The sequence below is a fragment of the Bos taurus genome, chromosome 18, assembly GCF_002263795.3.
Source record: "Bos taurus isolate L1 Dominette 01449 registration number 42190680 breed Hereford chromosome 18, ARS-UCD2.0, whole genome shotgun sequence".
NCBI lineage: Eukaryota > Metazoa > Chordata > Mammalia > Artiodactyla > Bovidae > Bos > Bos taurus.
Genome location: NC_037345.1, coordinates 11687313 through 11715176, shown reverse-complemented (window position 1 = coordinate 11715176; position 27864 = coordinate 11687313). Strand labels below are relative to the sequence as shown.

Below are 27864 nucleotides of genomic sequence, written 5' to 3'. Positions count from 1 at the left end.
TTTCTCTGTTGGACTTTACGGCAGCTTCCCACTCTCACTTCGTCAGTGCGGACTTCAGTGTGAATCATTGTCCTGTGGCCCTAGGGTGGGATGTGTCGTGTAAGCTGTTGGGTGGGCGGTGGCCAGCGCGTACCCCAGACAGAACGGAGGAGCGTGGACTGTGAGATCAGAGCTCACTGTGTGGCTGTGATGTGGTGTGGCCGGCAAGAGCCCTGGGAGGTTGCTGTGGCCCTAACTCAGGGCCGCAGACCCCTGGGCAAGAGGCCCACGAGAGAGATGGGAGGGGAACTCTGGGGTTGAAAGCATAGGCTTGGAATCCCTGCCCCACCACCTGCTCCCCATACAACCCTTCTGCAGGTTAACTAACTTCCCAGTGCCTCAGTTTCCCCATTAGCAAAGTGGGGATCGGAATGGCCCCAGTGTCACCAGGCTGTCGTGAGGCTTAAATGACCGTGAATGGAGGCACTCCGGAGGGTGCTGGGCACAGAGTAGGTGCTCGAGAGAGGCACACATCCCTACCCCACAGGCCTTCTCTGGGGCTCTCCCTTCCTCCAGCGCTGCACCCCCTCACCCAAGGAAGGGTACACACTCCTGGCAGCTCATCCCACCTATTAGAATCATCTCGCCCCTGCCTCCAGAGCTTTGGAAAAGCCCAGTTCTTACCACAGCCCAGGCCAATGGGGAGCCTTTTGGGGAGGGACCCCTGCCAGGCTCTGATTCCCAGCTCTGGGAACTGCAGCTCCGGGCCTGCTCCAAGTAGGAAGTGCGTCCTTTACACGCAGCCATCCTGACTCTGTTCCCATCCATGTCTGACCGCCCCTCTTGCCCTCTCCCTCCCTGGTCCATCTCCTACCCGCCCACAAGTCCAGCCTGGCTAAAATTGAAGCCTTTGCCCTGGCCGCTCCTCCAGACTGACCCCTCCTGGGATCCTACCATCTCACCAGCCTGTACATCACCCCAGCTTCCAGCAGCTTCTCTCCTGTACCCTGGCTGCCCCACCTTTTCCAGTGCTCAGACTCCACGGTTTCTGGCCCAGAGCTGAGCTTCTGGGTCCCATGGGGCCTTGTTACAACATCGATTCCGGCTCAGTGCACCCAGGTGGGGCTGAGAGGCTGTACTGTTAATGAGTTCCTGGGGGTGCCAAGGCTGCTGGTAGCAAGGCCTGGAGGGGGGCTGGCCTGCACAGCCCGCTAGAATGCAGAAGCTACTACATGTGCTCAGGATAACCCCTCCACTATGTAACCAGCCTCCAGAGACCCCGCAGTGCGGCTCAGCCTGGGCCCTTCTGTGGCCTGTTCCTCCAGTGGGCCACGCCCCCGCATGTCCTCTGGGCCTTTGCACATTCTGTTCCTGCAGCCTGGGGTTTCCCGCTTGGCTGGCTCCTGTCTTTGGGGACATGGTCCCTGGCCTCCCAGGCTGGGACCGGAACCTTCCTCTGGCCTCCTGGCCTCAGATGGCACCACTGCACGCTTACTCAGGTGCAGGGTCCCGTTTGGCCTTGTATCCACCTGTGTCTGGTCTCCCAAGACCAGATGCCAGGATGGGAAATGTGTAAGAAGTATATTGAGGAAAGTAGGGAAGGGGGCTGGGAGGCCTGGGCCCAAGGAATGAGGGAGGAGGAGACAGGAGGATGGGTGCGGGGTGCCCATGGACAGTTGGCCAAGCCAGAGTCAGCCTGACTGTCAGGGTGCCTATCTCAGATCCCAGCCCTCCATCCAGGCTTGCACCGCAAGGGTGGCAGAGACCTTTGGGGCGCTGCCCATGGCCACCCCCTGGCCCCTGGTGTCTCCCTGCGAGTGCAGGAGTCCCCATCCTCAGCCTCTCAGAGCCCCGAGCACCCACCCTGTAGAGCTTCACAGACCCCCGTAGGGGGGCCCTCGCGGGGGTCAGGGCAGTCCTGGGTTGGAACCCCAACTCCACTCCTAGTAAGCTGTGTGGCCTCAGGTAGCCACCACCACCTCTCTGAGCCTTGATTTTTCTCATCCATAAAGTGGGGACAGTGATAGCACTTCCTAGGGTTGTAACAGAGTCAAATGTCAGGAGACCGTGAGCCGCTGCCCGTTTCTTCAGCAGCTCTTCAGAACTTGCAGGGAGATGGTGGGGGATTTTAACCCCCATGGACTGGGGACTGGGCTCCTTTCAGCCGTTAGGACGCGAAAGAATTTGCATTTTAGGAGAGGAGGCCTCGTTTGAACAGAAGGCACACCACACCCATCACGGGGCTCAGGGCCACCCTGCGGCCCCACCTGGGGCCCTCTCATCCCCAAAACAGCCACACGGTGGCCCCTCAAAGGCAGGGCAGGTGGTGCGTGTTCCGCCCCATCACCCAGGCCAGACCTCTCTTGCACCTTCACCAGCTCAGTCGCCGCACTGGGCCTCTCTCCAGCATGTTCACCTTTGAGATGCCTGAAAGTTTTTTCCACCAGCACACAGCAAATTCAGCCCAGATGTAGCCAGCAGGCGCCGTGACCTCGGCCGCGGTTTCTCTCCACCACTGCTTCCTGTTGTGCACCCATCAGGCCGGGTGGGGGCCTGGCCACGCGTGGCCGATACAAACAAGCCTCTCCTCTCTCCCCAGGCTGCAGAGGTGCCGACATGGGGCTGAAGCTGACCTGCCTGAAAGGTAAGCGGGCGGCTGTCTCCTTCCAGCTCTTAAGCGGGGTGCCCGGGGGGAGGTGGAGTGAGCCCTGAGACAGGGCAGACCCTGAGACCCCAGCGGTGCTGCCCTGGACTGGGAGGGGGGCACCTCCAGTAAAGGCAGCACCGGTACACAGCAGGCGCCGTGTAAGTGTGTGCTCTGACTCTGAGTGCTCCTCCAGGCCTGCCTTTCCCTGGAGCTGAGTGATGGGGGGACGTTGTATTGCCCCCCACGCCTCGGTTGCCCCCCTCAGAGGGATGCACTCCAGGCTGTGCAGGGTCAGGGGCCCTGCAGGACGGTGCCGGGCATGCACGGGGCGGGGTGGCGGGGGGGCTTTGCTCTCCACCCTGAGGGCCTGTTACCACGACACGGGTGGTGAGCTAGGTGGTCCCACCTGCTAGGGGCTGGGCAGGGAGGGCTAGGAGAGGGCAGGGCCAGCAGGGGAAAGTTCCAGGATGCAGAGTCATCGAGGGGCATTGCACGTGTTGGTCGAGGCAGCCCAGACCTCTTTCTTCTGCTCTGGACCTTTCGGTTCAGCGTCCAGACGACCAACGGGGCCCATAGGAAGCTCATTATTGGGGGACAAATGCTCCTCCCATCATCTCCCCAGCCTAATATCTGGGAGTCACCCTGACGGCTTCTTGCCCATGTACAGCATGCCCACCAGCCCTGACTCCCCTCCTGCCAGCTCCCACTCCATCCCTCTGTGACAGGAAGCCCTCGGGAGGTCAGGCTTCAGGCCCTAGGCTGGGATGTGGCACTCAGTGGGGGCAGGGTACGTCCATCTTGATGAACAGCTCTTCCAAGACCGTGGGCCAGTGGGGAGCAGCAGTCCCCACGGAGGAGTCAGGGGAGGTGCTTGCTGAGCGGGCGTCCAGGAGAGTTGGGTCCAGAGACGGAAGCCTCGGGGCTCAAGAACACTCTTCCCTTAGACCGTGCTGGGCACAGAACAGGCGTTCGAGACAAGCTGTCTTTTCTGGTTGTTAGTTGTGGTAAAATAGACATAACATAAAGTTTCCCCTGTTAACCATTTCTAAGTGTACAACCCAGGGGCATTAAGTGCATTCATGTTGCTGTACAAGCGTCAGCTCCGTCACCTCCAGGGCTCCTACTTTTCTAGCTGAAACTCTGTCCGCATTAAACACAAACCCTCCCTTCCTCTCTCCAGAGCCCTGACCCCCACCACCTACTTTCTGTCTCTCTGAAAGCACCCACGGGGGTGCCTCCCAGAAGCGGAATTGTATGGCCTCTGCCGTTTTGTGTCTGGCTTCCTTCAGTCTCAGCGTGATGGTGAAGCTTCGTCTGTGTTGTGGCAGGTGTGTCGGGACCTCCTTCCTTTTCGAGGCCGAATACTGTTCCGTGGTGTGTGGGCCACGTCTGGTTTGTTCCCCTCCGATGGACGCTGGGCTGCCTGCAGGGTTGGCTGTTGCGCCGTCTTTGACAAACCAAGATGCTGGAGGGGCCTCTGGGAACCAGCTGCCTCCCTGCCCGAGGCTGGGGGTCGGCCAGGGCAGGAGGTCCAGCAGCCTCAGGTCTGAGAAGCCCTGGGAGGCGCCCCCCACCCCACCCCCACCAGCAGGACTGAAGCCTGGGCGGCAGCCTGAGTGCTCCTGGGCCGGGAGCTTTTAGAAGGGCGCCAGAGGAGCTAAGTGCTGGCAGGAGTGTGGGAGCGAGGGGTGCTCATGCATTTTTCATTGCTGGCTCTCCGGGGCCCACCCATCACCCTCTCCCACCCCCAGCCGCATCTGGCCTTGGTCTCTGAAGATGACGAGGCCCACACAGGCTTGGGTGTGACTGAGGACATGGGATGGGGGTTGGGCAGGGCATAGAAGCCCTCTCCCTGGGCTTAATGAAGACCACCCAGGTCCTCCACCAGTCCAGGGGCCTGGACCCTCCCCCTGTCGGAGCCTCATTCTTACAGCAGACTGCCAAGGGCTGGGTCCCGCACCCCTGACATCCACACGTGGTCGTCCATGTGCGTCCTTTGCTGCCCACAGGTGCGGGTCCAGCTGGTTGTTGGTACTGGGATATGTAGCCTGGGCACCGTCTTGTGTTTCAGTTCAGTTCAGTCCAGTCGCTCAGTCATGTCTGACTGTTTGGGACCCCAGGGACTGCAGCACGCCAGGCCTCCCTGTCCATTACCAACTCCCGGAGCTTACTCAAACTCGTGTCCATTGAGTCGGTGATGCCATTCAACCATCTCATCCTCTGTCGTCCCCTTCTCCTCCCGCCTTCAATCCTTCCCAGCATCTCGTGTTTATTTTTTATTCCACATCAAGTGTGAGGGCTGTGTTTCTCCAGGCCATGTCACTTTCACAGTGCTTGAATGCCTCTGTCCAGTTCTGCCGAGAATGGGTCTTTGGGTCGTTTCCGGCGTGTGGCTTTTTGGATAATGTCATTTTGAACATCTCTGCCCTAAGTACTAAGAGTCGGACACGACTGAAGCGACTTAGCAGCAGCAGCAGCCCTAAGTACTGGTTTATTTGGCTACCCCGGGTCTTTGCTGTGGCATGTGTGATCTTTCAGCTGCGGTTTGCACGATGTAGTTCCCTGACCAGGATTTGAACGCAGGCCCCCTGCAGTAGGAGTGCAGACCACCAGGGAAATTCCCGCTTTGTGAATTTTTTTTTAAATTATAATTTCTTTGGGATAAATTCCAGAAATCAAGATGATCTAGTCAAATAATAAGGGTAAATGGTGGCATCTTCCTGGGGGTTTGGCCCTGGACAAGGCCCTGGTCTGTGCACTCTGAGTGGAACCGTAGCTCATCCATCCCTCCTCCCACTGTGAAGTGGGCACTTCTGGGATCCCCAGTTTCCAGATGAGAAAGCTGAGAAGCATGGAAGTCATGTACTTAGCTGGGGCCACACAGCGTGGATCCAGGTGGGATTTGAACCCAGGTGGGCTGTCCCAGAGGCCTAGCTTTAGCCACCACTGGCATGGCCTCTTCAGAGGAAAGCCTTTTAATTCAACACTTAAAGTGACCGTGGTCTCTTACATCTTCACATGAATCCTAAACTTAGTTCATCTTAACATTAACTCAGGTGGTGTCTTAAGTTTCCACTGTAACAGATTATCACAGATGTGCGGCGGGGGCTGGTGGTGGGGGGGTGGCGGTGGTTCAAACCACAGAAGTCTCTTCATGTTTTCTCCCAGTTCTGGAGGCCTGAAGTCTGAAACCAGAGTGGGCCATGTTCCCTCTGGGGGCTCCAGAGGTGGGGTCTTTCCTGTGTCTTCCAGCTCCTGGGGGCTCCAGGTGTCCTTGGCTTGTGGCCACCTCCCTCCAGCCTCCTCCCCTGTGTGTCCCTGGGCCCTTTCTCTTAGAAAGACATCCCTCTGCCTTTGTCTTATGAAAACACCAGTCTTTGGACTTAAAGTGAAAAGTGAAAGTGAAGTCGCTCAGTCATGTTCAACTCTTTGCAACCCCATGGACTATAGCCCACGGAATTTTCCAGGCAAGAGTACTGGAGTGGGTTGCCATTTCCTTCTCCAGGGGATCTTCCTGACCCAGGAATCAAACCCAGGTCTCCTGCATTGCAGGCAGAGGCTTTACCTCTGAGCCACCAGGGAAGCCAAGTCTTAAATACAGGATGATTGCATCACAAGGTCCTTCACTAATTATGTCTGCAAAGAACTTATTTCCAAATAAGGTCAGAGTTTGCAGTTCTGGGTGGGCGTGGATTGGGGGGGACTCTCCTCAAACCCACCACATGTCACTTCACCTCTGAACCTCCCACGTGGGGTACAAGAAGGCAGTTCTGTTTTAGTTTTAGAACGTGCTCATTGCCTGTCTTTGTTATTGTGATAAAGACGCAGCTCAAGGTGGGCGATCACAAGAGTGTGACGTCTTAGGGCTGTGCCAGAGTCCTTATGTTTCTGGTTCCAAAGGAGCAGGGGGACACTTTGAACAGGCTCCATGTGCTCAAGGCCCAGCTGTAGCAGCTGTGACCTGTGGGAATGGTCCACTGTCCCGAGAGCACGTCCCTCGCTCCTTCTCATGTAAAGGCTGGTATGCCCTGGGCATCCCCCAGTCACTCACCTTGTCCTCACTATATCTGGACAGCATAGCTAACTTTACAAATGGGAAGACTGTGGCACAGGGACCAGGGCTCAAGGCCCAGGGCAGGTCGTCGGGGCTTGGCCTGGCAGATGGCACATGAGGGTGGTGAGGGGTTTCCCTGATTCGTGAGCAGTTCTGTCCTGGTCAGCCTTGAGGGTGGGGCACCACCAGGAATCAGCATGGTGGGGCCCTATGGTTTTCAGCGGGGATCCCTGACCTGCAGTCTCAGCATCACCTGGGAAGCAGACAGAGGTGAGAATTCTCAGACCCACTTGGACCTGCCGCGTCAGGAGCTCTGGCGTTTCTCGCACTGTCTCTGAGGGATGCCAGGACATGCTCAAGGTGGAGAACCACTGGCAAGGTGACTCTGGAGTCAGAGAGATTAGGTTCAAATCCCAGTCCTGCCCCCAACCACTTCACATGCCCAAGCCTCAGTTTCCCCATCTGTGAAATGGAGTGATGAGTGGCAGCATCTCCTGGGCCAGGTGTCAAGAATGATCTGAGATGAGCGCTAGAGATGGTGCCCCCGGGGTTCCTGGCCCTTCACGCCTTCCCACTCTGGAGGAGCTCCAGCTCCAGCTGTGTGGGGACCTTGCCGGGGAGGGGGGTGGGGGGTGGGTAGGGTCGGGGGAGTTAACCTGCAGGTGTGGCCTTTCCCATTGGGGTCTCCTCGGGGACCTGGTGTGGTCTCTGGGACTCCCCAGAGTTTGCTGGCTTCAGCCCCAGCCAACTCCATCATCACCATGGAGACGGGATCCGAAAGATGGGGCTGGTCCCAGGGGACTGTCCTTCTGGAGCAAAAGGGCCAGGAGATGGAGACTTTGTCCAGGCTTGTTGTTTGGTTCGTTTGTTATAATAGGCTTTCTTTTTTAGAACAGTTTTAGATTTATATTAACAGAAAAATTGTGAAGAGAGTACATGGTTGTGTACACTCCATGACCAGTTTTATGTGTAGTCAGCATCTTACGTGAGTGTGGTATGTTCTTTATGGCCAGTGAACTGATACCGACCCATTATTTTAACTAATACTTTATTCTGAGTTCCCAGTTTCTACCTGGGTCTGTCCGTGGATCTGATCCGGGACCCTCCTTACATTTAGTCATTGTGTGTCCTTAGGCCCCTCTGGGCTGAGCCAGTTTCTCAGAAGCTCCTTCTGTTTGTGACCTTGACCATCCTGAGGAGTATGGTCAGGTGCTGTGTAGGTTGGGTTTGGCAGTCTCTTGTGTGGAGTATGTGGTGATGGTGAGGGTGGAGATGAGACACAGCTGCAGCCCCCAGGCCACTGGGACCCCTGACTGCCCAGGCGTCCTTCCTGGTTCCCTGTGGTGGCTCAGAACCTCTGCTCCCAGTAACCCAGGTTTGGGTGGCTGGGAGCTGGCAGTTACAATAATGTCCATTTTTCTGATTGGCGTTTAGAGGCCCAAGACTAGCCTCAGGTCACAGCAGAGAGTCACCCTACAGAGCCCCCTTCCAGTGTGAACATGTGGTTCCAGCTGTCCTGCAGTGGGGTCCAGAGTTGGTGGAGAGAGTGTTCACCTCACAGTGCAGGGAACAGCATTCTGGTCAGAGGGAACAGCAGATGCAAAGCCCCAGAGACAGGAAGAGACTTGGTGAGCTGTCAAGTGTGGTTGGAACTGGAGGTAGGGGCAGGGGCCAGGCGGAGAAGCTGAGGCCCTGGAGCAGGCAGGGCCGTGAGAGCAAAGGTGTTCATCGAGAATTTCTCTTCAGAGTCATGGGAGGCACTGGGATCACTCGAGAGTGGGTCCTCATCCTCTGTGTAACATCAGACTCACTCGAGAGGCTCACGGGAGGGGGTGGCCCTGGCCTGCTGATCAGGGCAGGGATTCTTTTTTTCTTTTTCCTTTAATAATTTTGTTTGTTTATTTTGGGCTGTGCTGGGTCTTGATTGCTGCAAGAGCTTTTTTCTAGTTGCGGAGAGCAGGGGCTACTCTCCAGTTGCGGTGCACGGGCTTCTCATCACAGTGGCTTCTCTGGCTGCGGAGCATGGGGCACACGGGTTCAGTAGTTACAGCACATGGCTCACAGCTGTGGTCCCCGGGCTCCAGAGCACAGGCTCAGTGGTTGTGGCACACAGGCCTAGTGGCCCCAAGGCATGTGGGATCTTCCCGGACCAGGGATTGAACCTGTGTCCCCTGCATTGGCAGGTGGATTCTTTACCACTGAGCTACCAGGGAAGCCCAGGGATTCAGTTTGGATGAAGCTGTGCAGCCTGGGGTGAGAACCACTGTCCGAGGCCCATGCCCTTGCTATTCAGGGGGCCCTGTGGTGTAGACTGACTACCCAGAGGTGACAAGGACCAAGTGAACTTGGCTGGGGTTCAGGGAGGCAGGCTTCAACCCAGAGCTCCTCCTGGAACCTCCTGTACAGATCTCTGCCCAGGAGACAGGGGCTTGGGGGGCTTGAACCCCACCCCCCCGGCCTGCTCAGAGTAGGGGTGGGCAGTCGCAGCCGGTTGTGAACGCCGAGGCAGATGGGGCTTAGTCCGGCTCGGCCTTGTCCCAGGGGCGAGCTGGCAGCCCTCTTGGCTCAGAGCGGGGATTTACCCCTGGTCAGGCTTAAGCTAAACCCAGCACCTGCTGTCCTCCCGAAGGAGGGGGCAGAACCCAAGACTCACGGCAGGTGAGAGAGGAGAGTCGCTGTCTCTAACTGGGGCCCACACAGGATTAATCTGCATCTCCTCCTTGCTCCCGGGGCTCCACAGGGGCAGAAATCACGCTGCCTTCTTCATCCCTGGAGCCCTGTTCCCGGCCGTGGGTCAGCACACAGTAGGGACACAATCGACGCTGGTAGAAAGAGCACTCCTTTGAATTTAATTCAGATGCAGAGACCCTCCCAGGACCAGCCCTGACTGGCCAGGGCAGCTGTGCCATCTCATCCCCTCGCCCAGGTCAGCGGTCCACTCCTGTCCCCCACTACCCCACCTCTCCTGTCATCCACTCAGCGAGGCTTTGAGGAGACTCACTCATGATGCCCTGGTTACAGGTGGGGCTCCTGAGGCCTCGGGTGGGAAAGCCCCCTGGCCCGGGTCACACAGCAGCCGCGCAGGGGCCCCAAGGGCCTCGGGATCCTGACCAGGCACCTGGACATGAGGCCCCCTACCCGACCTCTGTGCCCGCAGTTCCCTCTGGGCCGGGCCTGGGCGAGGTGCTCCAGAAGTGCTTTTGGGCTGAAGGAGGCGGGAGGGGGCTGGACTTGCTGCCTGGTGCCGGCGGCTCTTGGGGGCTAGGGGCCTCGTGCTGCCCCCAGGGAAGGGAGTGCTCACCAGCTGTCGGCTGCCAGCACGTGCCTGGCCTGGGAGGCTGACCTCTCTCCATCCTGGGCTGTGGTTCCCAAGCCTCCCAGTAGGGGCATCGACGTGATCCTGGGCCACGTCTACCTCTAACCCATCCTTCCCCACCTCCCCCCATCCTTCTGCTTCTGCCTCACAGACTTCACGGTGCCCAAGGCAGGTGAGCGTGAAGCTCAGAGACGGGTCACTGGGTCTGAGTCTCACGTGACCTGGCTGAGGGTCTTCAATCCCCTGAATCAGTGCTTTTTGTTCTTAACTACAAAGCAGGACAGGGTCTGCAGGTGGCGCTGGCCAGTGCAGGAGACATAAGGGATGCGGGTTCCATCCCTGGGTCGGGAAGGTACCCTGGAGGAGGGCATGGCAGTCCACTCCAGTATTCTTGCCTGGAGAATCCCCATGGACAGAGGAGCCTGGCGGGCTACCGTCCATGGGGTTGCAAACAGTCAGACGTGACTGAAGCGACTTAGCACACACACATGTGACAGGTGCAGTTAGACCCTGGCCGGGCGGGCTGTGGCTGGGATGGAAGGAGGCTTGTGGGGGTGCCATGCGTGTGCGTAAGTGGCCACTGGGGGCTGTTGTTATTACTGAGATGATCCCATGTGCTTTCTTCCCTTTCGAATGTCTTTGGAGTTTTCTCTATGACCGTGGGCCAGGCCCCCCATGGCCAGAGCAACAGTGAGTGGTCCTGGTGTCCGGAGCAGTCACTGACTTGCCCAGGAGTCCAGCACACAAAAGGACAGCTGTGTTCTGTCTCTCCCAGGGGCCGGACAGACCTGTGCCCTAGGGAGTGCTTGTGGTGTCAGTGCCCACCGTGGGCAGCAGGCGGCCGGGCCGGCCAAGGGCAGGTTGTGCTTTCCTGCATCCGTAGCGGAACCTCTGCCAGTTCCGTGGGAGGTCAGGAGCTGAGATGATCATGCGGAGTTGTCCTGGATGGAGGGGGGGCAGGCCTTTTATATGGCCATCTACTGGGGGAGCTGGCTTAAGAGCAGGTGCCTCCCTTGCTTGCCTCCCCTCCAAATCCCACCCGACAGTTTTCTTAGGCTGTGGGTAGGTGCTGTATGGGGCTGGGCTGTGAGCCCTCAGTGGGCAGCGCTCTGGGCCACTGGGGACCAGCCTGGCCGGCAGGGTGGATTGGGGCTACACAGCCCAGCATGTGTACTCAGGCTGAAGGCTCAGACCCGGTGCTGTGGGACAGGCGCTGACACCTGTCACAGCCCCTGGCCACCACCAGCCTCTGCTCCTCTAGACATGCCCTGATGGCCCAGCCAAGGGCCACCCCCAGTGGGTCAGAAGGTGAGCCGTGAGGAGAGCACTCTGCAGCTGGAAAGAAGGGGCTGCAGCTCTGTCTGAGTGGAGAGGGAGCCACGCCCAACATGAGCCTGAAGTGAAAAGAACGGGCTGTGAAACGGCGGGTCCCGTGCCACCGCCTGTGCTGTGTGCTGAGTCACCCAGTCGTGTCCGACTCTTGCGACCCCATAGACCGTCGCCGCCAGGCTCCTCTGTCCATGGAGTTCTCCAGGCAAGAATGCTGGAGTGGGTTGCCATGAGGTAATATGCCTGTGAGCATATGATCTACAGATACATAGACTGTTCTGGAAGAAGACAGTAGTCATGGTTGTCCCCAGGTGAAGAGGTGACAGGGAGCTGGGTGGCGGGAGAGTGAGATGGCAGCAGGACTCGGACAGACCTGAGTCCTCCCCAGGAGCCTAGGTCCCTGACCCAGGGACACCAGCTTGACCCCATCCCCTGGACGCTGTGCGGTTGACTCCTGGCCCCTGCGACCACACGCTGGGCCGTGCTCCTGAGTGGCTTGAAGAAAAAGGAGTGTTCCTCTTGGCGGTCCCATCCCCTTCTTACCTCTCCAGGCCTATACTCCTAATCCTCCCCCAGCTCCCTCACTGTCTTTTTACTGTCTTACCACGTCACCTTGATCAGACCTCTCCTGCAGCAGGAATGTTCCCCCACCTTCTCCCATTCCACCCCCTAAATCTGTATCAATCCCTCCTCAGAAATTGTTTTATTTCTCTTTTAATTATTTTATTTTTTGGGTATGTGAAACACCTGCATGGTACAGAATATAAAACGTGCAAAGGGATTAATGCAGTAAAAGCCAGCCTGCTCTCAGTGCTCTCCCAGCCACCCGCTGGAGGCAGCCTCCCAGTCTTCTGTGGGCTCTGCTGTCTGGCTGCCCGTCTGCACCCATCTCAGGCCTCAGCTGCCCACAGCTGGGGGACACCTCCTTGGCCTCAGGACCCAGGCTCCCCCAGGGGCTCCTCAGTTTTCCCAGAGTAACACTAGTCACCTCCTTCCTCTGAGACTAACTGGGATTTTCTTGCCTAATTGCACAGTAATAACCGCAATATTCTATTAATAGCAGTGATGACTATTCATAGCAGCAGTAACAGTATGGCCCCGCTAAGCACTGCTGTTGGCCAGGCTGCCCCAGACAACTTCCGCCTAACCTCATGTGTCCTTACGAGCGTCCTGCAGGTTACAGGCTGGCATCTAGAGCACAAGTTCGAATCTTTATTCCGGCAAGGGGCCGACCACATATGTAGTATCTTTGCAGCTAAGGAAGCACAGGCTCAGAGAGGTTAAGAAGCCTTGCTCAGCCCACACATCTGGCCAAGGGCGACTGGGGAGGCCAGTCCCTCTGGCTCAGGACATCCTTAAGCCGCTTCCCGTGGCTCCGGCCACACAGATGTGCAGCAGGGCTACTCAAGACAAAGGAAACCAGTCACCCTCGGGTGCCTACTCTGTCTGAAATGCCCAGATATTGTCTCAGTCAGTAGTGGTGCTGACCGTGGTTCTCAGCTCTTGGGTAGAGCTGCCAGATTTAGGAAGGAAAAAACAAAAAAAGTGGGATGAATTTCAAATAAGGACTAGTTGTCTAGGATAAGTATATCCCTCATGTAGCATGGGCCGTAACTCTGAAAAACTGTTTTGCCCTGAGTCTTATCTGGCAACCCTATCCCCGGGGGACACTTGGCAGTGTCTGGAGACACCCTTTGTTGTTGCAATTCGGGAGCTACAGCATCTAGGGATCAGGTGCTGCTCCACCCTGGCCAGTGCTCAGGTGGCCCCACCGCAGGGTGACCCGGCCCCAGGCGCCAGCAGCGCTGAGGCTGGGGAGCCCGAGCCGCGCTCACCACACACCACCCACGGCCCGGCAGGGATCGAGGGCTTTGCAGATTTTCTTTGACCTTAAGTCTCCGTCATGCTCTGAGGGCAGGCCTACTCTTGAGTCCATCTTAGAGGCCAGTAGACCAAGGGCCAGGCTTCCCTGGTGGCCCAGCGGTAAAGAATCTGCCTGCAATGCAGATTCGATCCCTGGGTTGGAAAGATCTCCTGGAGAAGGAAATGGCAACTCACTCCAGTATTCTTGCCTGGAGAATCCCCATGGACAGAGGAGCCTGGCGGGCTACAGTCCATGGGGTTGCAAAGAGACACAACCGAGCGGCTAAGCACAGCACAGGGAAGCAAACACTCCCCACTTTGCGGCGCCTTTCTCTCTGGCTCCTCCTCCCGAGTTCTCTCTCCAGCAGCTCATCCCTGACGCAAGCTGGGGCTTTTTCCTTAATTAAAAAGAGATTTAAAGCATCCACTGCCGTCTCCACTGGGCCTGAGCTGCCGAGAAAAGGTAAAACCCCGCCCGCCTGCCCTGGCCTCATTTGTAATAATGCAAGGCTTTCCCCTTAATTGGAATTTAAAAAAAAAAAAAAAGATTAAGTGCATCTGGAACCCTCAGAAGCATTTGTCCATTTGTTTTTTGAAAGATCGGCACTAAATCCAGACGCTGGTCATGTCTGAGGAATTAGTGCCAGCCCCAGCCTCTGCCTGGCCCCAGGGCCTTTGTGCATGCTGCCGCTGACCCACGAGCCCTCCCCACCATCTCTGTGGCCACCTTGGGGAAACCTCTTCCGATTCCCACCGTCTCTTCCAATTCTGCTGCCCCCTCCGCCCTGTTATCTGTTCTTTCCTCCTCCCATCACTGACCCAGACTCTGCCAAGGTGGACTCTGCTTCCCAGCCTCCAGGAGGACAGGCTCTGCATCAAGTCTCCTATGACTTCTCTATGCCTCTGTGTGTCCATCTGGAAGGTGGACTTCGTCAGGAGGACCGAATCATGAATCCCTGCAAAGTGCTCACACAGCCCCCAGCCTCCTGTGAGCACCGTCATCACAGCCCAGCCACCTGGGCCCTCCCGACAATGGCCTGGATCAGAGGGCCCTCCCTGTTATTTTCTCCAGCCTCCTATGAAATCTTTGGGGTCCCAGTTTGCTGCCAGGGACTGGAGCAAGAGGTGGAGGAAGGCAGTGGGGCAGGGGACAGGAGCAGAGAAACATCTGTTGAGACTCTCTTGTTCTCTGCCACGTCCCCAGTGCCTGGAATGATGCCCAGCACACAGTAGGTGCACAGGAGCTCTGTGGACCGAGCTGGGGGGTTTATTCCTGAGCTGTGGGGGAGGAACATATCCCCTCCCTCTGCAGGTGAGCAGGTCAAACTTGGGGAGTCACAGTGGGAACTAGAGTCAGACTAGAGTCAAACTATAGAGTCAGGACCTAGAGTCAGACTGGGTTTCTCCTCCTTCCCCAGCCTGGGGCCCTGCCAGCCCAATAGGAAAAGGGGTCTTGTTTGAGTGTTCAGCTAGAACCAGGAACATCTTGTCAGAGTCACTCCAAACAGCTGTGTGACTGCAGAGACGAGACCAGGGCCTTGGCCTGCACTCAGGGGGCGAGGGGTGCTCAGCATTGGCTGAATCAGTGAATAAGTGCAAAGATTAGAATCTCATGCTGTTAATAACTGCTTGTGCTTATTGAGTGTGCACTGCAAAGCTGGCTTTGTGGTTTCCTCACCTGCCACATGTACCTTACCGACAGACCGCTTGGCTAGAGGGCGGGGCTTCCGTGTGGCTCGTCATCCTCTCAGCGCCCCCTGGAGGTGGGGACTGTGAAGTACCCCCATTTCTGCAGGTGGAGCTACTGCCAGGTGGGTTGAAGCCCAGCTGTACGTTCTGGCTTCCAACTGCACTGTGCGTCCAGCAGGGCCACTGTGTGAGACAGTGCCCTGGGGAACCGTGGGTGCGGTCCCAGGGATGTGGTCCCAGGCAGGGTCTGGGAGCTTTCTTTTAGGGTGCTGATCAAGCGCCATTTAAAAAAAGAACCAGCAGAGGGCGCCCTTAAGCCACGATCCCTGCGTTGGGGCCGCACCTGCTCTTGGATCCTGCCCGGTCATTTTGTGGCCTCTGGGTGGCCTGGGGACCAGGAACAGTGGTGTGTCCCCCGTGCCTGGGGTATCCTGAACAGAGAATAGGCCTGGCTTAGGGCGTCTGAAGGATGAGAAGTGGCTGATGACAGAGTGAGTTGGGTCCTCAGGTTTGCACGCCCTCAGACATGCTGCCTGCCTTCTCCGAGCCTTGGTTTTCTCGCTGGAGAATGGCCATGGCCCTGGCATCCACGAGGGATTGTGTGAGGGTTAATGTGGACTCGGCCCAGAGCCTAACCTGGGGGACGCTCAACGAGGGTTTCGGGGGAGGCGGCAGCCGTGTGCCCCTCCCTCAGTGCTTGTCCCAGGCCACTGCTCCCGTGCTGGGCAGCCAAATGCCCCACACTCAGCCTTCTGTACCTACAAGATGGGTAGCATAGTTCCATTTTCCAGCCCTGGATTCTAGACTTGGAGAGAAAAACCACGTGTTCCCAGGCACCCTGGCTCAGGGGGGCCCTGCCCAGCTCTCAGACTCACACAGGAGCTTTGGAAAGTTCTGGTGGTCCCCCTGCCTTGGGTTATTTTTTAAACTTCCCAGGTGGCTTAGGAAGCCAAGATGGAAAACCACTGCCTAGGAGCGGGTCAGGGGCAAGGGCGGAACTGGTTTTCAGAGCTCACTCACAGAGCCCCAGCGTTTCCCCCGCGGGAGGCAGGCAGCTGCCACCAGGAGGCCAGGGAGGTCTGACCTGGCTTGCTCTGTGTCCAGCTTGACTCATGTCCTGGGAAAGCGTGTGCCTCAGAGCAGGGTTGGGTCAGGGTGGGTGACAGCCACCAGCCAGGAAGGCTTCCTGCGCATGCTCCCTGTCACACCCCCAAATCGAAATATCGGACAGCTCTGGGGCCCTGGGATTCCCTCTGCCTTTCCCTCCGGGGGCCTGGGCCCCTGGAATCCCAGCCAGGCCCTTCCCCTCAGGAAATGGGCTCTTAATGACCCGAGACGGGCACATAATTAACAAATAACCATTCTGGCTTTAGCACAAATGAGCTGCTTGTCTGGGGCAGGGTTGGCATTTGTGTTTAATCCCCAAAGTCGGCTTTATCTCCCCGGAGCTGCTCCCGAGAGCTCAGCCACTCCTGCTCTGGGCGGCCCAGAGGGCTGAAAGGGGCTGGAGTCCTGGCCCCCTCCCTCTTTGCCCTCCTCTCCCGCCTCCTCCTCCTCTCACTTTCCCCTCCCTCCTCCTCTCTCTCTCCTACCGCCCTCCCCCTCTCCTCCATCCTCTCCCCACTCTCATCCTCTTTGCCTTTCTTTCTTCTTTCTCCCCCTCCTCCTCCCCCTCCCTCCTCCCTTCCCTCCTCCTCCCCCTCCCTCCTCCCTTCCCTCCTCCTCCCCCTCCCCTCCTCCCCTTCCTCCTCCTTCCCCTCCTCCCCTCCCTCTTCTCTGCCTCCAGCATCTCTCCAGGACCCACCAAGAGTGACCTGATGCTTCCTGATTAAGAATGTGGGCTTTGTCACTGTGCTCCCAGAACAGGTTAAATTGCAGGTGTGAGCCCTGGGAGAGTGTGGCTTTCCTCCATTAGCATTTTCTTTTAGAACTTTGGAATACTCACTGAAGAAGGGGCCTTGGAGACTGATCAGGGAGGCTCCCTTCAGTTACAGACAACAGTAATCAGAGCTCGATTTTGTGGCCATGCTCCCTGAGACGCCCTTTGGGGATGATTCTGGAGGAAGCTAGCAGGGACCAGCACCCTCTTGGCCCCAGCTCACTGGGCAAGGGCTTCCGAGGAATTCATTCATTCCGTTCATTTCCTCACGCCCACCACCTGTCACTTCCCAGCAGTAGCCAGATTTGGGATTTGGGTTTGGGTTTTGGCATTAATGAGCCTCGGGCTTTTGAGTTTCTGTTGTTGCCTATTAGGACGTCAGGCATGTCCCTGATCCAAACTTCCCAACTCCTGGATATTACAGAGCTGACAGAGGCAAACCACAGCCCTTGGACCAAAGCTGACTGCCCCTCCTGTTTTTCTAAATAAGTGTCTTGGCACACAGCCCCACCCACCCATTTACATATTGTCTGAGGCTGCACTTGTGTTCAGTGGCAAACCTGAGATGTTGCAACAGAGACTTTGTCGCCCCCAAAGTAAAACATATTTACCGTCAGGTCCTTTTCAGATAGTTTTCCTGGCTCTGTTACAGGATCATGGTTACAAGGAGCAGCAGCTTTTGGAATCAGACTGACTCAGGTCTGGGTTCAGATCCTGCTCCCGCCACCCGCTAGCTGTTCATCACTGTGCAAGCTCCTACCGTTTCTGGTCCTCGGTCTCACATCCGAGCTCACCCCTCCCGGTGTGGCCTTGAAGACCGTAGGAGGAGGTGTCTGGCATGTGGCAGATGATCCCTAAATGCCAACTGCTGCAGTGATAACAGGAGGACTTCCTGCAAGTGGCTTCTTTGTATCTGTTTTACATTCTGGGCTTCTGCATAAGATGGCAGGAAGAAACAGCTCTAAGGTTTTAAAGAAAGTTGGCAGCGGCCTTGGTGGGTGCTCCTGAGGGGCTCGTCGTCTGATGGAGGGGACGTGGCCCCTTTCTACAAAACTAACCAGCCTGCCTGGTAGATTTAGCGGGGGGCCACAGGGACTCTCCAGGAAGGAAACAGGATTGGGATTTCAAGGACAGGCAAGCTGTGCTGACTACTGTATCAGTTATCTACTGCTGCATAAACAATGACCCCCTGAACCTAGTGGCTTAAGGATTTGTTATCTCACAGTTTCTGTTGGTCGGAGATTCGGGGACAGTTTAGCTGGGAGGTTGTGTCACAGAGGGTCTCAGAGGTTACGGTCAAGCTGTAGGCTGAGCCCTAGTCTCGTCTGAAGGCTTGCCTGGGCTGAAGGACCCACGCCCTAGGTGGCATCCTCCCGTGCCATTGGCCCACCAGCTGGGCTCCCCCTCAGGCCGCTTGAGCATCCTCACACGTGGCAGCTGGCTCCCCGAGAGCAAGAGCAGTGTCCTGCATGACCTTGCCATGGAAATCACACGCCATCCCTTCTGTCTTTATCTCTGCATTGGAATCCACCCTAGCGTCCATCCCTCACTGGAGAGGAGGGGAATCAGACTCCACCCGTCAGGGACATCGTTGAGGACCACCACACTGACCCGGCAGGGGTGATTAAGGAGCACTGTCCCAGTGGGGGTCGGGGAAGCCCACCCCGCTGCTCGGCTCCTGCTGTTGGCTGGGGTCTCGGATACCTGAGCTAACGTGGTCCAGTCTGGGGCTGTTTGGGGAGTAAAAACAAAGAGGCAGGGCGTGGCGACAAAGATCTGAATACTGAGTTCAGCAGTGCCTGAAGTTGTTTTTGATTTGAAATTGAAAGCACCCCTGTGTGCTCTGTCCCAGGCAGGATGCCAGGTTCTAAGGACGCACGGGCCAGCAAGTAGGGGCTGTCCTTCACACGCTCACGGTAAAGGCAGACGGGACTGATCGTTTCGAGATTGGCACCGGAAGACTGAAGGAGCGGGGTCAGATACCTGGGGCAGCTCCCCCATAGGAGAGCCTGTTATGCTGGGGTTTGAAGGGTCAGGAGGAGCTCACCACTCTCCCAAAGCAACAGAGAGCACTCAAGGCAGGAGCAGCCCGTGTGACAGCACAAAGGGCTGGGGAGCCCAGGGTGTTTGGGGAACTGTGAGCAGTTCAAGGGGTGTGGGCAGGTGGCAGGGAAAGGGAAAGTCTCTCAGTCGTGTCCAGCTCCTTGCGACCCCATGGACTATACGGCTATGACCAACGTAGGAAGCATACTAAAAAACAGAGACATTATTTTACCAACAGCGGTCCATCTAGTCAAAGCTATGGTTTCTCCAGTAGTCATGTATGGATGTGAGAGTTGGACTACAAAGAAAGCTGAGCGCTGAAGAATTGATGCTTTTGAATTGTAGCTTTGGAGAAGACTCTTGGGAGTCCCTTGGACTTCAAGGAGATCCAACCAGTCTATCCTAAAGGAAATCAGTCCTGAATATTCATTGGAAGGACTGATGCTGAAGCTGAAACTCCAATACTTTGGCCACCTGATGCGAAGAACTGACTCATTGGAAAAGACCCTGATGCTGGAAAAGATTGAAGGCGGGAGAAGGGGATGACAGAGGATGAGATGGTTGGATGGCATCACCGACTCGATGGACATGAGTTTGAGTAAGCTCCGGGAGTTGGTGATGGACAGGGAAGCCTGGTGTGCTGCAGTCCATGGGGTCAGAAAGAATCGGACATGACTGAGCAACTGAAGTAAACTGGATTATACAGTCCATGGAATTCTCTAGGCCAGAATACTGGAGTGGGTAGCCATTCCCTTCTCCAGGGGATCATCCCAACCCAGGGATCGAACCCAGGTCTCCCACATTGCAGGTGGAATCTTTATGAGTTGAGCTACCAGGGAAGTCCAGGTGGCAGGCTTCAAAACAAGCTTGGGGCAGACTGTGGAGGCTGACTTTAATTTACGATCAATCTTTCCCAGAAGGTATTTCATGACTCATGGTTTTGTGAGATGTTAACAGGTGTTCCTCCAAAAACAGAATCCAGGGTTATTTAAGTTCAGGAACCCCAGGATGAAGCACAATGACAGCAGCTTCCTCAGTGCAGGACTTCTCAGAGCCTTTAATGCTCCAACAGGCATGGGATCTCCACGAGAAGGATAGAGTAGATGGGATTCCCAGACTCACTGGATCGTGGACCCTCCCTCCTGAGGGAGTCTGTGGAGGCAGTGTTCCAGGGAACACTCTTTGGGAAATGCTGTTTGTAGCTAATTGCTGAGAGCTAGTGAGTGTTCGGGTATGATCAGGTTTGCAGTTTCTGGCTGCTGTTTGGAGGGTGGGCTGCTGTTTGGAGGGATCAGCCAGAAGGTGGAGAGGCTCGCTAGGAGCATGAGGAGGGGGAGGAAGACTGTCACAGATGTGAGGTAAGTGGATCTATGGACTCTTTCTGTTGTTCAGTCGCTCAGTCGTGTCCAACTCTTTGCAACGCCATGGACTGCAGCACGCCAGGCTTCCCTGTCCTTCACTATCTCCCAGAGTTTGCTCAAACTCTTGTCTATTGAGTTGGTGATGCCATCCAACCATCTCATCCTCTGTCACCCTCTTATCCTTTGCCTTCAGTCTCTTCCAGCATCAGGGTCTTTTCCAATGAGTCAGCCCTATGCATCAGATGGCCAAAATATTGGAGCTTCAGCATCAATCCTTCCAGTGAATATTCAGGGTTGATTTCCTTTAGGATTGACTGGTTTGATCTTCTTGCAGTCCAAGGGACTCCCAAGAATCTTCTCCAGCACCACAAAAGCATCAATTCTTCAGCACTTAGCCTTCTTTATGGTCCAACTCTCACATCCATACAGGACTACTGGAGAAACCATAACTTTGACTAAGCGGACTTTGTTGGCAAAGTGATATGTCTGTGGTTGGTTAAATTGGCTGGAGGGTTGGAGAGTGAGGAGATGGGGGGTAAGGGGGACTGCTGCTAAGGCCCTGGTTACTGGCAAAGGGCTGATGGCCTTGACTCAAGATGGGAAGAGTGAGGTTGGGATTTGGCAAGAGCACTTTCATGTCAGCTGGACATGAAGTCTGGGCCGGATTACCTGAGTTTATGGGAGAAAGAAGACAAGGCTTACAACAGTTTAGAAGAAAGAGATTCTTTGACTAATGTAACTTACCCAAAGGGACAAAAGGAAACAAAGTCTGAATAGCCCCACCTCTTACTAAAGAACCCCAATTTGTAATCAAACATGTTTGCACAAAGACAATTCCAGGCCCAGACAGTTTCTCCAGTGAATTCAGTCCAACGCTTAGGGAAGACACAGCACTGATGTCACAGACTCTCAGAAGATAATTTGTGGGGGACGTAACTCCATGCATGGCACTGCCTCGTGCAGGGTGGCTTCCAGCTAAGCCTGTGGCTTTCCTCCACTCGGGGTTGTGTTTTGAGTACCTACTGTGTGTCACAGCCCCCAATGTTAACATGAATGACCAAAGCAGAGAAAACTCGTACCCTGGCCAAGTCGCGCCAGCTCAGACGGGTCCTGACGTGGGCATGCAGAGCAGTCCCCTGGGCCCTGCACCATGGGGACCCATGGCAACGGAGGAGGGCAGCGGGCAGCCCCCAGCGGCCACTGACGTCTGTCTCTCTGTCGTGTGTGTGCGTGTGTGTCCCATGGCCTGCCCTCAGGCTTAAAGATGTGTGTAAGCAGCAGTGGCAGCCACGACGAGGCCCCCGTGCTGAGCGACAAGCACCTGGACGTCCCCAACATCATCATCACGCCGCCGACCCCCACAGGTGTGGCCCTGCCCAGGGACACCCGGAGGGCAGGTGAGGTGCTGCTGTCAGGCTGGGGGGCTGGGGTGGGTGTCTGCTCCTGTGCTTTATTAAAAATTTACACGTGGATCTGCACACACTCCACCTTGGGCCCGTGTCCCTGGCACCAGCCTCAGCAAGTTATGGTGTATGGAATAATTAGCTCCATAGCCTCTTCCGGCAGCTGGGTGAGTCATGGATGGGGCCGCGTGGGCCTGCCAAGGTGGTAGACAGAGGTGCCTTCCCCTGTAGCTGAGGAACTGGGGCTCTGTCTTGCGGTTCAGTGGACAGGACAGGCTTGGAAACTTCCCCCTCCCACCCAGGCTGGGGCTGATCTCTGGGCCTTCCAGACACAGCTCACTGCAAGGAGCAGAGAGGGGATGGGGTGGTTCCCAGAGAGATGGTGAGAGGGAGGGGCCCAAACTACTGCCCCCCGCCCCGCAACCCCCAGTCCCTCTGTGAATACCACTGGAGCTGGCGGGGGGCGGGGGGCGTTTATTCATGAACAGGTTTATTGAGTCAGGCCTGCTGCTTGGTGCAGAGGCTGCTGTTGTGAACAGTCATCGTAAGTGATGATGGTGGTGGTTTTTCCTTGAGGCCTCATAGTAACTCTGAGTCAGGTCCAGTTCTCATCATCCCCATTCTACAGGTGGGTAAACTGAGGTTCCGAGAGGTTGAAACACTTGTACAGCTGATACGTCAGAGTTGGGACTCAGATCCAGGCCGTGAGATCTGGAGCTTGTTCTCTGCACGCCCTGACTTGACGCCCTCTCGGGGGCTACCATTGTGGGCTACAGCTAGTGCCTGGCTCATCTAGGGGACACAGGCCCACAGAGGCTGAGGAGGGGCTCATGAAAGAGGTGGGGACGCACTCAGGTAGACTTCTCTAGAAGTTCTCAGTCTGGGTGTCAGCTTGCCCGCCAGGGGGAATGACCTGGAGAGCCCATCAGGCTGGGGCCAGACCCCACACTGGTACTAGCACTGGGTCAGGCACAGTAATGACAGCCATGGGTCACAGTCCCGTGTCACCTACCCAGGTGCCTGGCACTGGGCTATATGCTTTTCACAAATCTTAAGTGAATTCTCACTCCAACCCTCTGAGCTGTGCCCTTATCTCTAATTTATAGTTGGGAAAACTGAGGTCCACAGAGGGACAGTGACTCCCTCAAGGGCACACAGCAAGGTGAGAGAAGAGCTGGGTTTCTGCCCCTGTGTCTAATCAGAGAGCTTTCCATGGGTAACCGAGGCCCAGGCCCTGCCGTGACACCCCCTTCCCTCTCGGAGCCTCAGTGGCCTCATCTGTAAGATGGGATCATAACCGCCTTCCCTGCTCCCAGGGCTGGTGTGAGCACAGGGGAGACTCACAGTTCCTCCTCAAGGTTTGTGGGGTGCAGGCCTGGAGCCCTGAGTGCCCACGGGGTCCCAGTGCAGAGGGACTGCACAAGAGGCCCCCTCACATCCTGTCTGGTGGCAGAAGTGAGGCCTGGCCTCTGCCTTTCCCCATTTAGAGAGGGAGCTGGAGGAGGAAGGGCAGAGCCCTTGGAGTCACAGAACCCTGCATGTGGGAACGAGGCCCCAGCTCCCCCGTATCACAGAGAGTGGTCATGCCTCAGAGGCTGTGAGAGTTGGTGACGAGGAAGGTCAGGGGCCCGAGCCCACAGCCCGCACGGTGCCTGTGTGGCCAGTCTCCTCACCAGTGACACGTTTAGGGCAGGGGGACAGCCTGGCAGGCCTGGGCGGCACATCCAATGGGGCTGTGGGCTCCCGGCGCTGAAAGATCCCTGGGGCTTCCCCCACAGTGAGAGATGGGCGAGAACCCCGCCCTGCCCTGACCACCCTGCTGACTAGGGGGGCATGTCCCCTCTCGGGGCCTCACTTTCCCACCTGGAACTGGAGGGTGGGTGTGTTGACCTCCTGCCAAGCCTCAGTCATGCAGGCATCTCCAGGCAGGCGGTCTGAAGCAGCTGAGCCATGGGGTGTATGTGGTGGGGGAGGTTCAATCCCAGGAGCCTCAGCCTGAGATCTGGGGCAGCTCGGGGCTTGGGGTGGCCAGAGGAGAGGGGGAGAGCCCGTGAGACCCACGTCACTGGGTTCCCTCTCTGAATCGGCTGACACCACCGCCCTGCGTGCGCAGAGCTTGGAGGGATACGATGAAGCAACGTGGCCTGAGGCCCCGGCCCTGGAGCTTCTGGGGAAAGGGGCCTGGTGTGGGGGGCCCATCCGGATGTGGACCCCACCTCTGTCTCCTAGTCTGGCTGGACGAGTCTGGGTCGTGCACGGAGGATGGAGACCTTGACCCTGAGGCCTGAGGCGGCGACGCAGGTCAGGGGTGTGCCTGCCCCGGCTCCTGCTCTGGCCGTCCCCCTCTCCGCATGTCCGGGACCCTGGGACACTCTGCTGAGGACGCTGGCTGGGAGGACGCAGTGGTTCCAGCGCTGGACCAGAGGCGTGGGGAGAGGAGCGAGCAGTCAGCCCCGCCCGCTTCCAGAGCGACACTTCTCAGGCCCCGTGGGGTGGACCAGACCTCCGACGCCTGCACGTTCTCGCTGACCCCGGGCATGGTGACAGACGCCGTCCAGGAGAGGCTCCCTTCTGGCCAGGTGGACTCCCAGCGCCCAGGGCCATGCAGACAGGCGCCCTGGAGGTGCACACACACATAAGGACTTCTTGCACAGGACTGGCTCCTTTTTTACACGTTGTCTTAAAGGCATCGAAACTGTCCAGAAAGTGATTTATAAGTTCTTTTTTGCATTGTAAATAAAGATCCCGTGTAACGTGCTGCGGACTCTGCTCCTTGTGCGGGCAGAGGAGATGGAGCACATTCAGTACAGAGGTAAGTTTAAGAGAATCGCTTATCATGGAGGGGCTGGTCTAGCTGGTTATGGGCTTTCGGGTGGTCTTGGCCCCTCAATTGGCCCTCCTCATTCTGTGGCCAGTAGCGCCCAGAGTGCGTTCTCACTGCAGACGCTCAGAGCACAAGCCAGGCCCGCAGGAGCGTTCTCAGCTTCCACATGTGGAGCAGGCAAGCCACACAGACACACCCCACGTGGCTGAGCTGGGCAGTCACATGGCACGGGAAGGGACAGACATGTCTATAAAGGGAGGGAGTGATGGGCTGGGAATAACCGTCTAGTTTTCTGGTGTAGACGCTGTGATTACCCCCATTTTACAGACGGGGCATCTGAGAAACTTAGAGCCCAAGGTCGTCAGAGAGTGAGAACTTGAACCCAGACCCCGCATTCTTACCATCCACATGAAGCTGCCACTCAGCAATATTTCTTGTTTGTCCCTTTCTCCCTGGATACTCGGCACCCCTTATATCCCCCTGGAGGTGACGTGGACACTTTGCCCCAGTCCCTTCCCTCTGGGACCCAGGGGATGCTGGTCTCAGGGCTGGGTGCTCGTCCTGAGAGCTGGCTGTGTGTGCAGGCCATCTCCTGGGTACTGCTCAGAGGCCTCCAGCCCACTGAGTAACCTGTGGTGGCTAATGGACACTTCACCCCAGGCTTTTAGTGCCCATGGCAACGGCAAGAGGACTGTGAGCTGGAGAGCAGGTGGAGGCTGGCCAGAGGCTTTGCAGCCCTGGGGGCCGGTTTGGCTTTCTTGCAGGGCCAGGTGAGTCCCCTTGGTCTCCTGCAGAAAGGTCTTGCAGTCCAAGGCACCCACACCAGTCCTGGGCGCTGGGCCTCTTGAATCTGAAGGGCTCATTCCTTTTAGAGCCAGCATGGAGCATGCACCCCAGCTGAGTGAGGGGGACCCTTCCTGGTGACACCTGCCCCCCAAGTCAGAAGAAACCCTGTGCAATGCTCACTGCTCCTGAGGCTCTGCCTTCAAGCTAGCTCTGTCTCTTCGTGAGGAAGGGGCGAGGCGGGGGGTGTGATGGCAGGGGGCAGGGCAGCCCACTGCAGCCCCCCAGCATTCCTTCTTAGGAGCGTGAGAAAGAACAGGGGGAGTGGATGCCAGCAAGGGTGTTGGCCGGACCCTGGGCTGTGCAGTGTGACCTTGGAAAGCTTCAGCCCCTCTGAATCTTGTCTTCACCTGTGAAGTGAGGAGAGCAGGACCTCCCACGTGGCAAGCCCACGTGCGTTAAGGAAAACGATCTCCGTGCAACAACCACATAGTACCTGGCATGGAGCAGACAGTCAGTAAATGGGGGCCATGATCACACAGGGCACACACCTCCCTGGGCCTCCGTTTGCTCGTCTGGGGAATGGGCACAACGCAGCGGGGACCTGAGGAGTCTGGAGGGGTGAGTGTGGGGCAGGTGGTGGAAGCGGGCACCTGGGACCCCGTCCCTGGGCGTGACAGAGCCCCGTGTGTGTGCACGAGGGCAGGGTTCCCCTCCAGCACCCGAGGGCTTCCTCTGCTGCAGGAGCCGCTGGTTTGGGGGCTCTCCAGGCCGCCTGGCGGTACCCCTCACCCACTAGGGATGGGAGTTAGCAGATACATGCCCCACCTCCCTTGTTCCTCCTCCTGGTGCTGGTGAGGGGATTCAGACAACCTGGTGCTTTGTGCCGGTGCTGTCGGCAGGGAGCCGGTTCAAAGGCAGATGCCCTTTGTTAGGGGAGGTCTGGGGTGGGCCTACTGTTGTGTCTCTAACCAGCTCCCTGGGGGCAGTGCTGGTACTGTGAGGAGCCAGGCTTCCCTGGGAGCCCCAGGTTGCTGGGGAGCGGGGTGGGGTGGGGGTGGTCTGAGCCCCAAGGGGCCAGCAGTAGAAACTTGCTCCTTAACCTGAACTGGCCCTGGAGATCTCCCGCCTTCCTGGAGCATCCCAGGAGGGCCTTGTGAATAAACTGCTTCCACCTGAAGCCTTCCTCGGAGCCTAGGGCCCAGCCTGCCGCGTCCACCCCCATGCTTCCTTTGTCAGATGGGCAACCTGGAGCGAGTTACTTTGCCTCTCTGAGCCTCAGCATCGGACTTCCCTGGCAGTCCAGTGGTTACGACTCCCCCTTCCAATGCAGGGGAGGTGGGTTCGACTCCTGGTTGGGGAACTAGGTCCCACATGCTGTGGGGCACAGCCAAAAGTTTAAAAAAAATAAATTATTAACTGATCAACTCTGAGCTTCAGCTTCCTCCATCTTCAAAAGAAGGTAGTAACCAGGTTGTTGGGAAGATGAAACAGATGACCATACGTACAGAACCTAGAGTGTTACCGATTATGCTGATGTTTGCAAAGCTGTGTTTGAGGAGATCCACCAGGCGAAGTCTGTGGTCGCAAACTTGTGAGGGGGTTGTTGGGTTTTCCGTGGACTTGACCCTTCATGAAAGGTCAGGCATGCTGTATCAGTCAGGGAGGGGGGTTACATCTTTGGGGTTGGTCTAGAATGACAATTTTTTTCTGAGCCCAAGACATGGCTCCCTGATTCTTATTTCTTGAGTCTGTTCTTCCTTAAATACATTCCCAGGGGAAATGGTTACTAATGCTTGCAGTTTATTTTCCATTTATTTTTAATGCTAAAGCCACACATACTAATTAAAACCAGCAACCAAAAAAAGCTTTGTAAGTGGCTTCCCGCAAAGTGTGTGTGGAGGGGTTGGTGTGTGGAGGGCAGAGGTCACGGTCAGTGTCGACTTAGGAGGAATGAACAGCTCTGGTCGCCCATGAAGCCCATTACCCCTAACCCCGTGTGTCCCAGCAATGTTCCTAGGCTCCAAGAGGCGAGGCAGTGATCGCGTCCTCGACGTGGGATTCATGCTGTATGCCTCCGGGAGGGGAGGCTGGGAGGGGAGAAAAGTGTGAAAACAGATGGGAATGTAATTTTTTAATGACAGCAGCAGATGGCAAAAAGACACAAGAGTGTATTGGCACTGTGTCGGAGGCATTTGAGAGCTCCCACCCGGCTCAGCCGTGATGTGCGCCCTGCGGCTCACGGGCTGGCTCCCCTGCCAGACTCTGGTGGCCTGCAAACAGCAGGGAGGGACTCGCAGGCCCAGCGGCGGCGATTAGGGGGACGCTGCCGGGCTGTGCGGAGCCACAGGCGGCTGGGAAAGACCTGTGGCCACTGGGTGGGGTCCGGAGGCTTCCCGGGCCAGGCTTGCCGGGACCCTGCAGGCAGTCCGAGGGCTCTGGTTTCAGACCGTCCCTCCTCTTGGTCCCCTGGCTGTTGCCCTAGGTGCCACCGCTAGCGCTCAGCTAGACATCCGGTCCCAGCCTTCAGGTGATTCTCCTGCTGCTGGACTGGGTCCCATCCCCACTCCGCCCCCCAGAGCTCTCTTTCTGTAAACTGCTCATCCATTCACGTCACTCCCCGACCTGCATCTCTCACCCGGCCCGCTCAGGATCTGGTCAGGTTCTGGGGAGCAGCTTACACAGCGGCCCTGG

The 27864-nt window shown here is 57.0% G+C and overlaps 1 protein-coding gene across 3 annotated transcripts in view; it reads left to right on the top strand.

The window, feature by feature from the left end:
- C18H16orf74 (chromosome 18 C16orf74 homolog) overlaps positions 1-24320 on the top strand; it is a 29817-nt gene extending 5497 nt beyond the window's left edge. For 2 of the 3 annotated variants that reach the window (XM_005218761.3, XM_002694752.4), the window contains 3 exons: positions 2579-2623; positions 21417-21557; positions 23793-24320. In XM_005218761.3, the coding sequence (XP_005218818.1) occupies positions 2596-2623; positions 21417-21557; positions 23793-23851 (228 nt within the window). In that variant the 5' untranslated portion in view covers positions 2579-2595 and the 3' untranslated portion in view covers positions 23852-24320. Of the gene's footprint in view, positions 1-2578; positions 2624-3806; positions 3955-21416; positions 21558-23792 lie in introns of those variants that run through there. The other variant, XM_059877059.1, reaches the window with a different exon arrangement.
- The last annotated feature ends 3544 nt before the right edge of the window (positions 24321-27864 follow it).